General features: G+C 41.1%; 2 protein-coding genes across 6 annotated transcripts in view; both read left to right on the top strand.

Moving 5' to 3' along the window:
• The window catches only part of XPOT (exportin for tRNA), a 39873-nt gene extending 31251 nt beyond the window's left edge, over nt 1-8622 (top strand). For both annotated transcript variants that reach the window (XM_045184670.3, XM_024576252.3), the window contains 3 exons: nt 2941-3012; nt 5575-5631; nt 7996-8622. In XM_045184670.3, the coding sequence (XP_045040605.2) occupies nt 2941-3012; nt 5575-5631; nt 7996-8022 (156 nt within the window). In that variant the 3' untranslated portion in view covers nt 8023-8622. The remainder of the gene's footprint in view (nt 1-2940; nt 3013-5574; nt 5632-7995) is intronic.
• Nucleotides 8623-11411: 2789 nt separating this feature from the next.
• TBK1 (TANK binding kinase 1) overlaps nt 11412-14319 on the top strand; it is a 51341-nt gene continuing 48433 nt past the window's right edge. For 2 of the 4 annotated variants that reach the window (XM_045184675.2, XM_024576255.3), the window contains exons 1-2: nt 11412-11539; nt 14123-14241. In XM_045184675.2, coding sequence (XP_045040610.2) covers nt 14155-14241 — 87 coding nt within the window. In that variant the 5' untranslated portion in view covers nt 11412-11539; nt 14123-14154. Of the gene's footprint in view, nt 11540-11644; nt 11946-12237; nt 12376-14122; nt 14242-14319 lie in introns of those variants that run through there. The other 2 variants (XM_045184674.3, XM_053921211.2) reach the window with 2 other exon arrangements.

The raw sequence follows: 14319 nt of genomic DNA, 5'->3' as shown, positions 1-14319 counted from the left end.
TGTAGCACAGCACTGGCACCCCCACGTAGCTGCAGTCAGCTAATGAGCGGCAGCTCCCCTCGCCCTTAAAAAAGCAGGAGTTCTCATTCATCAGTCTCCATTGAGCCCATTCCTCATTTGCACTTGATTTTTTGATTCTGATAAGGGATTTGAAGAGTTTTCAACTCAGTTGCATTTTCTTTATGCCTTCTGTGTTATAGGGTAAGGGTTATGTGTTTTAGGTCTGTGGGAGCAACAGAGGAGCTGTATAAAGGTGAATTAAAAGTTCCCCTTTATTTAGAACCTATTTAGAAGCAGGGAAGACCGTGCATAAGTAGCTTAATGGGCTGGGTTATAGAGATGAGCTTTCATAGAGATATATTAATAGACCTGTATTAAATGTAGTATTTTGGGACTAAAGATAAAGGAGCAGCTTTGCCTATGAGAACAACCTAAGAAAGCCATTAGAAAGAGGCCATTTCTTTTTTTTTTTTTTACATTCTTTTTCTTTTTCTTTTCTTTTTGGTAGACCTTAAATATAGAGGTATTAAGCTAGAAAGAGGAGGAGCTGGCATTCTGGGCAAAGTTAAGACATTGTACGGTAGATATGGTAGAAAATAGCGTTAACATGTTTAGCTAAAGTATGGATGTGGAAGCAATAGCTAAAAACTGAAATGGGACCTAGGTGTGTTCTGTGTGAACAGTTGGGAAGTCACTAGGCAGTAGGGTTATAATTTAGGATACCTAGGTGGGAAGAAATACTCAGAGAACAGTTTGGAATATGGGCCTGAACCAGTTAGGACTGAGTACTGATTTAGGAGTCCCGAGTATGTAGTTAGTCAAGGTAAAGTGAGACTTTGTAAGAGCAGGACAGAGAGCACCTTGGCTAAGAATCAAGAGGAAACTAGAAGTAGAACCAAAGGTATGAAAGCTAAGGGAAGCGTCACAAGAGAGCAGGTGGGTTGACATTATTGGGTGCTAGAGAGTCAAGGAGGATGAGGAATGACCAAAAAAAAAGTAAGAGTGATATTCACAGTACAGAACTATTTCTCTTGTCCTTAGAAGCTCTCATTTAGATACAGAGAATTGAATCAAATGGAATGTTGTATTTGAAAATGTTTTGCTTTGTTCTTTTTTTTTTTCATTCACTTGATTTCATCTTGAGGTACAAGTTTACTTTTCCCAATTAAAAAACATTAAAACAAGTATACTTTATTAGTTTACATTTTTATTTATTTATTTTATTTTTACACAGAGGGGAGGGGAGGGAGAAAGAGTGGCAGAGAAACATCAATGTGTGGTTGCCTCTCACACACCCCACACTGGGGACCTGGCCCACGACCCAGGCATGTGCCCTGACTGGGAATTGAACCGGCAACCTTTTGGTTCACGGGCTGGCACTTAATCCACTGAACCATGCCAGCCAGGGCTATACTTCATTTTTGAGTAGCCAAAGAATTTGTGTGCGTGACCCATGGACATGAACAATGGTGGGGGGATTGCCTGAGGGAATAGGGGGTGCTGGGTGGAGGAGGGCAAGGGGAGAAAATCAGAGCAACTGTAATAGTAGAATCAATAAAATAAATAAATCAAGTATACTCCATTTTTGAGTGATTGCAGTGGTTATAAGAGATAATGAGCAGTGCGTGGGCAGTTAAGTTTAAGGAGAGGAAACTGAAGACCAAGGTGAGAAGGAGTGTTGGAGGGATCTGAGAAACTTTCACAGTGAAATGTTTCCTCCTCTCAATTGGGAAGAGGCTTCCTCTGAAGGGTAAATTGTGACCTAGACCCATTGGGTCAGAGGGCCCAAAAATCAAGGGAGAAGGAAAAGACATGAAGACACCCTTTGATTCAGGAGCAGTAGCATTAAACAGGAAATCAGGTGCTAATGCAAGAAATGTTATTGAGGAGAAATGGATTGATTTCACTTTGATAAATGTTACTATCAGTTGGACCCGGTTGGGGTCATCAACATATCAAAGCCTTTAAGTCAGATTCAAGTTTAAAAGTGAAATTAGCTTTTTTATTTTTTAAGTATTGGATTTATTACATTTCCTTGAAACCACTTGCTCAAAAACACTGTGCTATAGGAAAACCAATTTCAAATTGTATCCTAAGTTCCATTGTAGTTGCTGAGAAGGGGTAAGGGAGTTAGGAGTTAGCTTGTGGAATTTTTCTGTCTTCCCTTCACCAAACATACCCCCAAAGTGCCCCAGAAAACTGTTGTTACAGTTTTTAGCATCTAGAAGTCTAGAAGATGGCAGTGAAGCACGTTGGTTTTAGGAATCAGGTGACCTGCTTTTTCGTGCAGGTTTAACCAGCAGCAGACTGGGCAAATAATCAGTCTTTCTGGGTCCTGGTTTCCTCACCTGGCTACTAAATTCCTTTTCCCTGGATTGTGAGCAGAAAAAGGAAGGTGTGCTTTTACTGCTATTACCTCCTAGCATATCATTTTGTTCTTTCTTGCTTGTATTTTAGTTTCTAAAGATGGTCATTACTCTGGCACCACCAAGAGGCCTCGTGTACCCACAGCCACCCTGTGTCCACCCAGCGGTGGATGGGACAGGAGCACCTCTCTTCCCAGCCCTTCCAGTGCATGGAAGGCTCTTGCATTGTGACCTCCTGCGTGTAGAGTATTGATTTAATCTTTAACATGGCCTAACACAATTAGGAATGTTAACCTGTAGTAAATACTAAAGCTTTACATTCTCAACCCACCCAATCCGCACAATAACTCCATTTGTTAGATGGAGAAACCGAGGCTCAAAGGAGTTAAGTACCTTGCTCAAGTTACCAGAAATTTGCCAGAGTCAGGCTTCAAAACAAAGGAACTGGTTTCAGAGTCTGTTCCTAGTCACAACACCTTACTGTGTTTAAAGTGTACATATATTGTTCCAGTTTCTTTTGAAGATGTATTAGTGTCAAGGAATAATCTGATTTAATCATCTTTTCATTTTTCAGGGCCCAGAATGTGTTCAGTATCTTCAACAAGAATACCTGCCTTCTTTGCAAGTAGCTCCAGAGATAATTCAGGTAAGAGCTATCCTAGCAGATTTTCCTGTTAATTTAACTAAAGAAATGTGACTGTGGTGCAATCTCTATTTTGATGCAAGAGCGCCACACTGCATTCAACTTGATGTTTTACTGTGTACAGGATAGCAAGTGCCAGGGCTTGAGAGGGTCTGCGAAAATGAATGGGAACAGTTGTCTTTTTCTTTTCACTAACCTTGAACAGAAGTTTAATTTCCTGTCATTGTGTAGTATCACAGTAGTATTCACATTGCTGTGACTTTGTCACCAATAGAAAACACAAATATTTTTGTATCCCACTAGTTCCAAAGATCTCAAACTATTGTGTACACTCATCAGTATTTTGCAGTTACGAGTGAAGAGATGCCACTAGACCTTGCTCCCCGAGTCCGGAGGTCGTATTCTACCACATGTCAAAGTATTTTTGATAACCATAATCCATTATTAGTTTCCTTTGTAATCTCATGTGTTAAAACATTCTGAAATGGGTTCAGTAGGCTACCCCAGACTGCCAAAGGGGACCAGGGCACATGAATCTCTCCTGAAGGTTTGTGCCAGGTAGTTCATTTTATATGTGCCAAGCTTATCCATGCTTAATTTGTAAGTCTGAAACTGTATTTTGAGGTAAGAGGCTGGAAAACTGTATCACTTTTGCACTACTAGTCATTTTTTAATGGCATTTAGTTATTTTCTTAGCATATGTTTACCCAGACTTCTTGTCCTATAACAAACACATAGATCTAATGGGGTATCAAGGTTTTGATTGAAACTAGAGTTAGAGCCCTGACCCGTGTGGCTGAACTGGCTGAGCAATGCCCCACAAAGCAAAAGATAGCGGGTTCAGTTCCTGGTCAGGGCCCCTGCCTGGGCTGTGGGTTTGGTCCCCAGTTGGGGCAAATGAGAAAGGCAACAGATTGATGTTTCTCACCCTCTCTCCCTCCCTTCCCTTCTCTCTAAAAACAAACAAATAAAATCTTTAAAAAAGAAAAAGCTAGAGTTAGAATCTATTGTGTAGATTCTAAGAATTGTTTCCTATCAACAGTGATTTATAATGTTGTATAAGAGGGTGATTTATACTGCTCTTTTATAAGAGGCATTGAAAAGTTAAATGAAAAGTCAGCTAGCTCTTATTTAAATGTGAGTAATCATAAAACTCATTTTTAGTGAATTTATGGTCTCATGACATCATCTTTAACTTGAGAGATATTAATGAATTTTCTCAGTTATTACTTGTAAGCTAATACTTTATATGCAAGCAAGAAATTACTGATTACTCATGTGATCTTAATGTGCATCAAAACAGAAATGTCGTCTGATTTTGAATAGCTATTACTCTCCCAGATTGCTAAATGAAGCACAATTTCTATTAGATATTTCTGTCTAATCATTTGATTATGAAGGATAAGGCACCCCAGTTGTCCCTTTTTCGGATGCCTTCTGACGACGTGTTTGGCAGATTTCTTTTGGAGAGACTTTTTTTCATTCGGCCTGGCTTTGCTCAGCTCCCTACTGGATGAGGACAGCCATGGTAAGGTAGTTTTTCTCGCTTAGGCATGAATCAGCCTTGTCGAGGAGAGCCTAGTTCTCAAAAGTGAAAGCAGCCTGTCTGACAAGTATTAGATTTGCGAATACTATATGACCTTTTTGGTGAGGAATTATTCAGGTTAACTTTGATAAATTGTGAATACTATAGATTCAAAGCAATGCAAATGTCCATTGACAGATGAGTGTATAACAGAATGTGGTATATACACACAACGGAATATTATTCAGCTTTTTTTTTTTGCAATTACTTCTGTTTATTCCCTCACTACCCGGCAGCCAGGACCTTTGGGAGGTGCCAGATAACCAAGGCGGGGAAAGGCCTGAGCTCAGGGTGGCCCCACACCCTTTTGGGCCGGCCTCTTATTCAGCTTTTAAAAAGGGAAATCCTGTCATATGCTACAACTTGGATGAATCTCGAGATCATTCTGCTAAATGAAATGAGCGAGTCACAAAAAGACACATACTACAAAATTCCACTTGTATGAAGTATCTAAAGTAGTCATACTCTTAAAAATAGAATAGTGGTGGCCAGAGGCTGGGGTCTGGAGAGGGGAAAGGGAATTGTTCAATGGGCTTGGTTTCAGTTTTGCAAGACGTACAAATTCTAGGTACCGGTTGCACAACAGTGTACATATAGTTAACGCTGCTGTCCTGTGCACATAAAAAGGGTTGAGATGGTCAATTTTATGTTTTTATTACAATTTTATTTTCTTTGTTTTTATTTTTTAAAGATTTTATTCATTTATTTTTAGAGAGCGAGGGAGGGAGAAGGAGAGGGAGAGAAATATCAATGTGTGGCTACCTCTCACGTGGCCCCCACTGGGGCCTGGCCTGCAACCCAGGCGTGTGCCCTGACTGGGAATTGAACCGGCGACCCTTTGGTTCGCAGCCCACACTCAATCCACTGAGCTATACCAGCCAGGGCTTTTTTATCACAATTTCAAAACAGTGCTGTGCATTTGAATTATGAATTTAATAGAAAGATTCATTTTCTTCTTTCCTCTCCTTCTGGCCCCCCAGGAGTTTTGTCAAGCGCTTCAGCAGCCTGATGCTAAAGTTTTTAAAAACTACTTAAAGGTAGGTATTTGGAAAACTTACCTATCTTCGTATAAGTGTGTAACGTTTCGGAGCCGAGAGAGAGTGTATATCGTAGGATACTGTGTCGTACTGTAGTTTGACCAACTGTTACTTACCTTGGGATCTCTTTGCTCTGAAACCTGCTTCTAAGAACATATAGTTATAGATATTACACTTCAGAGTCTTCCTGTGAAACCCCTTTCAAGTGAACCATCACAGACAGTCAAAAACACTGAATGTGTGTATGCCTGAGCATTTGGTATGAAAATGGAGCTTTCTTCTACAGTTTCATGATTTAATGAAATCGGAACTAGAGCATTGGGAGAACAAGTAATGCTTACGAACAGTTGCCCATATTGGGTTGAAAGGAAGGAGCTAAAAATATAGAAACAGAAATATGAGTTACTTGGTTATATCCTGTCTTGAAACTATGAATTGTGAAACAGACAAAAAGCAGAGTTCTCACATTTAGCCAGCAAGGCTCTTTATATATTTGTACAATCACTGAGTTTTTTAAAACCCTCCAAGTTTGAGGAAGTACCAAATGTTTATTTAGTATTACATTAATAATAAAATTTTTGAGACAGCACTGTCTTGCTTTTGCCTAAGGAGTCAGCCATTTGGTACTCCGGGACAGGTGCCACGCCCCCTGCTGCAAATGCCAGTGTGAGTGACTTTCCCTGCCCACGAGGAGGTCGTGGGTGGGAAATAAAATTACTGTGTGACAGGATGCGGAACTGTTCTTTATTTGTATTTACTACCTTCATCCAGCAAATCTAAGGAGAAAGCACTGTGCTAAGTGTCTTGGTAGCAGGTGATTTAATGAACAGCTGCCTAGTTCTTTTGCCCAAGGCACTCAGTAGAATTTAGAATTTGCTGAGTAGACAAGTGTGCCATCCTTTGACTTGGGCTCTGAGCTTTCCCTTGTCAGTTTTTTCCCCAGTAGTGGTAGTTTGTTGGCCTCAACTGACAAGAGACTTTGGGAGAGGAATGTTGAGAGTTACTGTTTCTATAACTAACGTCCCGAACTCTCCCACTCCCATTTCCTCATAAAAGCAAAGTGTCTACGATGGTAACCCATTAAATACCTGATTGATAAGACTGCATTGAAGGACCCCCAAAATTGTAACCCTCTATTGGAGGTATCTGTAACAGATCTATGTACATTGTAGCAGGCTTATGCTCCACAAACGTAAATGTATCCAAATAGCTTTCTCCAAAGCCCAGTTTCTCTATGGTGATAGCATTAAGTCAATGATAATTGGAAAAAATGAAGTTCCTTCTTTCATGCCTATTCTCTTCATACCTGACTGATCCTCAGACCTTGCTGATTTTTCCTCCTCACCCACTTGCTGTCCCTTCCTTTCTGTCTCTAGTATAGGCTTGTTATCTCATTGCTCTTGTCCTAGCCAATCAGGTCTGTTTGAAAACCCTGAACAGTCACCTGAAATTCATTCCCCTCCCTTGTAATTTTCATAAGCCTGTTGTTGACTAAAAATAAGTTCATGTTTCTTAGTTTGGCATTCAGGGATTTTTTCCTTTTATACTCTGATCTTTGGATTTCTCTCACAGGAATGGTCTTTTACCATTCTTGCTGTTCTTCAGAAATTCTGCCTTATTAGTGCCCCTACTCCTTCATGAACTCTACCCATTCTTCTAGGCTTACCTGAAGCGTGACCTCCTTATAAGGCTTTCTTTTGCTCAAATAGTGACCATTCTTTTCTCTCCACTTGTCAGTAGACTATGTGTTGTTAAATGAATGTCTGATCTGTTAGAGCTGGGGATACAATGATCAATACACTTCTTACTCTTAATGAGCTTACTGCCTACAGTTTTCTCTTTCTAGTGCTCTCTTAGCATGTACCTGTGGACTGTGCTGTGTGATACGGGGCCAGTGCCTAGCGCAGCCTTTGCCTACTTGTTCATAGTCTCAAATGCTGAAAGTACCTTTTATAATCAAATAGGAAATTCCCTTAAGGGATAACAACTGCTCTCTGGCTTTGACTTGTTTATTCCTCAAAATTCAATCTCTCAGCGTTAACTTAGACGGTGCATGCCAGTCGGCATAACGTGTCAGGAGCTGTTTTCCTCTGGTCGCTTGGACCTCACAGCATCGGCTGCCGTTCCATATTTTCACCAGGTTCTCAGCAGAGTGTTGCCAACATAAGTTATCTCTAGACTTTATCAAATCGTCCAAAAGAGAAAGCTCTCGTATTAGTGTGTGGATGTATGATATGAGATGTTTTAAATATCTGCTGGGTTTTACAAAAGAGTAGCGGGCACTCGGTCACTTAGAGCCATTCTCGAGGTGAAAGGTGGTGCCTTCAGACATCAGTACTAACTGTGCTAATGCTTTATTCGCAGATGTTCTTCCAGAGAGCGAAGCCCTGAGAACTGGATCTCCCTGTGCCTACTTCATAATCAGGATTTTTGATCAGAAATTCCAGTTAATAATTTATAAAGAAGCAGGTTTTGTGTGCCATTCACACTGCTCTTTTTAACTTGGCTTTGAGCTTATTGCAGTATGTGTATGTATTGGGATTTTTCTGTAAAATGTGTGTAATTTTCCCTAAATACAGGTATGTGGCAACAAGAGAAGTGGCTTGCATGCCAGTTCAAATTGTTTTATGTAAAAATGCTGTTAAATGATTCAGCAGAATTATCCTAGTACCTTTTTATTTTTATTTGAAACTTTAAGTCCTCTTAAAGACCATAGCAGGAAAACAGTGTACTTTTTTAAAATTGCTGAATGAATATAAAATGTTTGAGAATTTAATTTTTCTTTTATGTGTGCAGACTCAAACTATGGGGGAACTACAAAGATCAAAACTACTTTTTTGTAGATAGCCCTTACATTTCTTTAAAATGTTTCGATGCCAATATGTATTCTACAAAAGAGAATGGTTTCGTAAATTAACTGATTTAAGAGTAGGTGCCTGTGTTATACATTTTTTTATAAAAAAAATAAATAAATTTTACACAGTGAATTTACCAAGTCTTTTTTGGAATTATTACACATACTTTAGCCTTAGTTTTTTGTCTTACCTCTCCCTGATTTCCCATTTAAAGGATTGCACATACAAGCTTACAGATGATTTATGTAATTGTATTATGCTCCTAAAAGGTTATGTGCAACTTAGTTCTGTTAAATAGACGCTTTTAAAAAACGGCCTAGAAAAAAAGCCTGTGTGAATCTGTTGATAGAATTAAAAATCCAATATGTTCTACCTCTGTTATTGGACCTACTTAGGGCACAGTATACCTATGTGTTCATGGTATTCATAAGTAGGCGCTGCCCATTTAGTTAGTAGAAGACCTTCCCCTTTCTTCTATTTTTATTCATGACTGTAAGAAAGTAAGAGGAGAAACAATAGTATTAATAGTATTGGAAAATTAAGAGGGACAACACTGAGTAGCACAATTACTATAGTCACTTAAGTTTAAATTCTAAAAGTCTAAGTAAGATTGTAGGGGAGGGTTGGGTGGGGTTTTTTAACCTTTGGCCAATATGGCTGCTAGGGGTTTCGTGGACGGACTTCAGGGGTATATAAACTTCCTAAAATTGTATTCTAAATTGTGTACATATCCCTGTCTTTCTCCCTCCCCCTCTCTCTAAAAATAAATATTTTTTAAAAATAATAAAAAATAATTGTGAACATAAATCTCCTTCTGGGGTCAATTCCAGAAGAGATTTTAAACATTTTCCTTACATCATAGTATAAAGGTATTAAACTAAGTTGACAATTAATGGTAAAACTAGATCAGTGGGACGTAAAACTTCGATAATGATGTTTTTAAAAATAGATGAGCGAAAGCTGATGGTTTTGTTGATAAGTTCCCTTGTACTGTGGGGGAGATAATTACACTATTGCAATAGCACTAATTGTCCAAAGTATACTAATGAGTAGCATAGCATAGTGGTCAAGAGCACAGGCGCGGGATCTTGATTAAGTAGGTTCAAATAACAGTTCCGCCAGTAACTGGTTTTGGGACCTTAAGCAAATTAACTTCTCCCTCCACAGTTTCCCCATCTAAAAATAGGAGAAATAATGGTAGCTACCTCACAACTAAGAATTGAGGAAGTTAAACATGAAAAGAGCTTATTGTAGTACCTGCACATGAAGGCTTGATATTAGCTATGGTGACTCTGTTGTTAATTGCACATATGTAAAGGAGACATCTGCTGCTTTCCCCGGGCTCTTTTTAAGGTCCTTCAAAAGATTCACATGTGTTCAGAGCTATGAGAAATCAAGACATGGACATTAAGAGTGTAATAGAAATTAAACTTCATGTTATGTGATCATGTATAATTTCTATCTTCATTCCCTGAGGTTGCCCAGAGCACAATAGCAATTAGGAAATTTCCATCATGAATTACCTCACTTGTATTGTGGAACTAAGGTGTACTTAGTTCCAAAAACAAGCGCCCAAATAATTGTCACAAGGGTGAATCTCAACTGTTAACAGATGAGATAACATCGAGGCAAAAAAAAAAAAAAAAAAGATGTGTGACTTGACTTTGTAACCACCAGGGTTTTATGATGCCTGGTTTAGTTCTGTGCCTAACAGGTTATTTAAATCTTCAATGCTAACTCAAATTGGTTCTTAAGTGTCTCACCTTTAAGAAAACGCTGGTATTTCAATGTGTATCAATTATGTGGAAAATTCGTAAATAAATGCCTTGGGCTCAGCTAATCACTCCTCTCATAAGCTTTGAGCTGTGGGCTTTTCTGGTGTAAGGAACTTTGACAGGACCTTGGCGTTAGTCATGGGAAAACTGGTTGGAATTGTAAGAAGTGAATAGATTTGTTTGTTGTTACAATGATTCCATCACTTAAGCATTGTTTAAAAGTCTAATAAAGTAACTTCCTTTGTAACAATACATTACAGTGGGCTTTTGTTACCGCCATTGTGCATATAACAGACTTAAGTAAACGACAAAACAACAGAAAGGCATGTTTAAAGTTCAGTATTTGGCAGTGCAACTCGAGTTGGAACAGCAACCCCAGGTCTGTTCCATTCAAAAGCCTCTGCTCTTAACCACTCCGCCGAGGTTTCCCATTTCATTGCCGGTTGCTGTAGCTCTCATCTGGGAGGCACTGGATCAGCGGTAGTCTGTGGCCTCTCCTGTGGAGAAGGCTGCCGTGCTGCCAGTTGGCGAAAGGAATCAGCCTGGAATCAGCCTAGATGGCTAGCTGCCTGAGATCTTGGCGGCACGAATACTGCTGGACCTGATTTTAATCCTTAATCTCTCCAATATTGTCAGTTTCCAAAATACCGCTCGAAAGAGGGACTTAGTGAGCTTATTTACGTTAAGACTTACGTGTTAATATTCATAAGTGATCATCTAGCTCCACTGCAGCCAACGTGGGCTTTAAAACATACAAATCTGTCCCTTCAGACTATGATATTCCCCAGTGATAGCCCCCCGCCCCCCCGCCACGTGTCCAGCACTTGGCACGCCGGTGATTTGACTGTAAAACGAGTTCCATTCTGTCTTCCCCACTATCGCCACGCTCCGCACTTCGGCTCTCCGGGACTGGGCGGGATTTGCAGTGGCGAGTATCTGAACCTTTGTGCTCATTGCGCAGGGCTCCCTGGCTTCACCCTCCGAGTAAGGGCGGGCAGCTGCGGGTGGAGAGGGTCTAGCAGACAGGGTGTAGACCAGGTGTGACTCCGGACACCCCCACCTTCCCCGCCCCTCGCCACAGAGCACTGGCGAGCCCACCGCCACGGCAACTTCTGGGGCGGGGGCCGAGGCCAGGCCCTTGGGCGTGCGCACGCGCACCCGCGTGCGACGGCCGTCCGTCACGTGTCTCCCGGATAGGACTCGGGAAGCCGGAAGTGCCCTGAGGCTCAACGAGGCCGCGGGAGCCGGCTGGCAGCGGTGTGGTGGCTACTCGGCGTGGTGAGTGGGGGCGGGTGCGGCTGGAGGGCTGGACGTCGTGCCGGGCCGGGGCAGCCGAGCCCCGCGCGAGCCCGCGCGGAGGGTTCCCGCCCTCTGTGGGAAACTGGGATGCTGAGTCAGAGCGGGGGCGGGGCGGGCGACCCCAGGCGCCCGCACGACCCCAGGCCAGGCCCTCCCCGCACCCTAGCTAGGCAGACAGTCGGCCCCTGGCGTGTCTGGGGCGTCCGCAGCCGGGTGGGACGGCCGCGCGGGCTCTGTCCCCTCCATCCGGACTCCCGGCCCTCTGACCAGGCCCTCCCGGGTTTAGCGACGCTGGACACGGAGAAAGATGTGTTGATGACCGAGTCGGGGCCCTGGCCGCCCGGGAGAAACGCTGGGCCCCTTTCTCTGGCAGTTAGATTGGCCGGTTTGTACTCCCAGTTTCCGAGCGTTGACAAAATCGGCAGTTTTTATTTACTTATTCTTATTTATTGATTTTAGAGAGGTGGGGAGAAAGGGAAACATGGTTCATTGTTCCATTTATTTATGTTCTACTGATGGCTTCTCGTGTGTGTCCCGACGGGACCGCAACCTTGGCTGTGGGGAGGATGCTCTAACCCGCTACGTTCCCGCCGGGGCAGGATCGCAGTTTTTAAGTAGATTCTTTTTTTTTTTTTTTCCAGATTAGAAAGACGTTTCATTAAGGTTTTAGTGATGATAACCAGAGGGGGTTGGCTCACGGGAAGCTAGAAGCTGAAGCCGTTTTTAATATACGTGCGTGCAATGGATAATACAAGTTCCCAAAGCGTTTCCTGTGGGGCAGTGGCTTGTGGTTTGTTTTCCACTCCGCTTCCCAGGTATTTTCAGTACGTGGCCTCGAAGCGAGTTCTACCCAGCAATTGTGAAACGCAAAACCAAAGACCCGCCTTTCTCACTCAAGAACGCTGGCTAGAATACCCCTTTAACAAATGATTCACACGTAGTCGTTTGGAAATCCGGAAACTTTTTCTATCTGCCTGTTCATTTGTGAACAAATGGCAACTTTCGTTTTGGATAGTATAAGGAAGTAGACTTGGCAGGGTCGGCAGTCACATACTTGTTGAGTGCCTGCCTGCAGCCTGTCGGAACTTGGGGAGACGTACGTGCGAGCACCTTGTGCGTGTGCTGAGTCACGTTTTAGCGTGCTGTTCCTGGGGGGTTTGGGAGATGGTTTCAAAAGACATTTCCCCGGATCATTGTGAAACTCTAGGCTTGTATCTGCATACAGAGAGCAGATACCTTAGCTGATAAATGTGCTTTATATTATCCACTAGGTACAAATACAGGTACCTATGATACTGTAAGTACCTATGATACTATTTGCCACTTACGGTCATCTCAGATAACAAGGGTAATTAGGGAAGGTTTTTCATTGCTGAAAAATATTTAGGAAGTTTATTACCTCACTAGCTGACAAATGTGTATTTCTTATTTGTGAAAAGAAAAATCTTTTTATTGTTTATTTCCAGTAAATTGCTGTATGAATCCCCTTATCTGAATTAGATGGCTGGTAAAATTACATAAATAATCTTAGTATATCAAAGATTGCTGAAATTTAGACCCCTGTCCATTCTTTAAATTCCTGATTCTGCTTGGAATATTGCCGGTCATTAATTCATCACTCACAACCTACTCGTTCTTACAACGAAGTTTTGATCTGTTTTGATCTGTCATTAGAGCAGGTTTAAGGTGGCTTGATGAAACTAGTGTTTATGCTGTTTAGCATATCTCATTTTCATTCCAGCACAGAGCTCAAATATGTTTAGTATTATATAGCTTTTCAGTATTATAGGCAATATTAAATGGGGTGATGCTTTTCTTAAAACTTCACTTTTTAGAGCAGTTTTAAGTTCTCAGCAAAACTGAGCAGAAGGAACAGAGATTTTCCATATACTTCCTGCCCCAATACATGCATAGCTTCCCCTTGCTTATTTAAGACATAGTAATATACACTTGACATGTCTATATTTGTATAATTGGAGGTTGGAGAAACTGTCCTTAAATTAATTTCAGAAGCATTAGTAATTTTTCAGGAATAATAATTTTGCCCCTTCCCATTGTGATTGTCAGGCTCTGTACAGATGAAATTTTAAGTTACGGGAAGTGTTATGCAGTGGTAGCGGTGGTTGTTTTCATTAGTGTTGCCCAGCCCTTGAAGGAAACAAAGTAACTTTTACTGTATTCTGTTATACTCTACATTATTACTTTATTCTGAAACACTTCAAATATAACTCCTAGTTGACTAATTTTTCAAATCATTTGAAGAGGTGGCCAGTATCACTCTCATTGACAAAGGTAAAATTAGGAGGGAAATAGATTTTTCCAGCCTTTTGATAAGTAAATTAAATTGAATATATAAGGTGTCTTTGGTTAATGTTATTCGGAGTCCTCACAGCATTTAATATAGCTGGGAACTTAGATTTTTTTACTTTGGACTTTTTATATACCTCAAGGTAGCTGTAAAAAAATGGATGATCATACTTTAGACTAAAAGTAGCTAACATTGGCATCTAAAATGTATTAGTCCTTTAAACCAAACATGCACATTTTTTTCTTTTCTCTTAGTATAACAAAGAGGATCACCTGACCAAGCCGAGATGCAGAGCACCTCTAATCATCTGTGGCTTTTATCTGATATTTTGGGCCAAGGAGCTACTGCAAATGTCTTTCGTGGAAGACACAAGGTTGGTGCAGAGAAAACTGAAGGCTCTTAATCATTTTATGTGTACTCTTCTGGGAAGCACACTTGCAGTAAAACATGA

Source organism: Desmodus rotundus, chromosome 3 (assembly GCF_022682495.2).
Source record: "Desmodus rotundus isolate HL8 chromosome 3, HLdesRot8A.1, whole genome shotgun sequence".
Lineage (NCBI taxonomy): Eukaryota > Metazoa > Chordata > Mammalia > Chiroptera > Phyllostomidae > Desmodus > Desmodus rotundus.
Note: the sequence above shows the minus strand (reverse complement) of the source record. Positions and strands in the feature narration are given on the sequence as shown.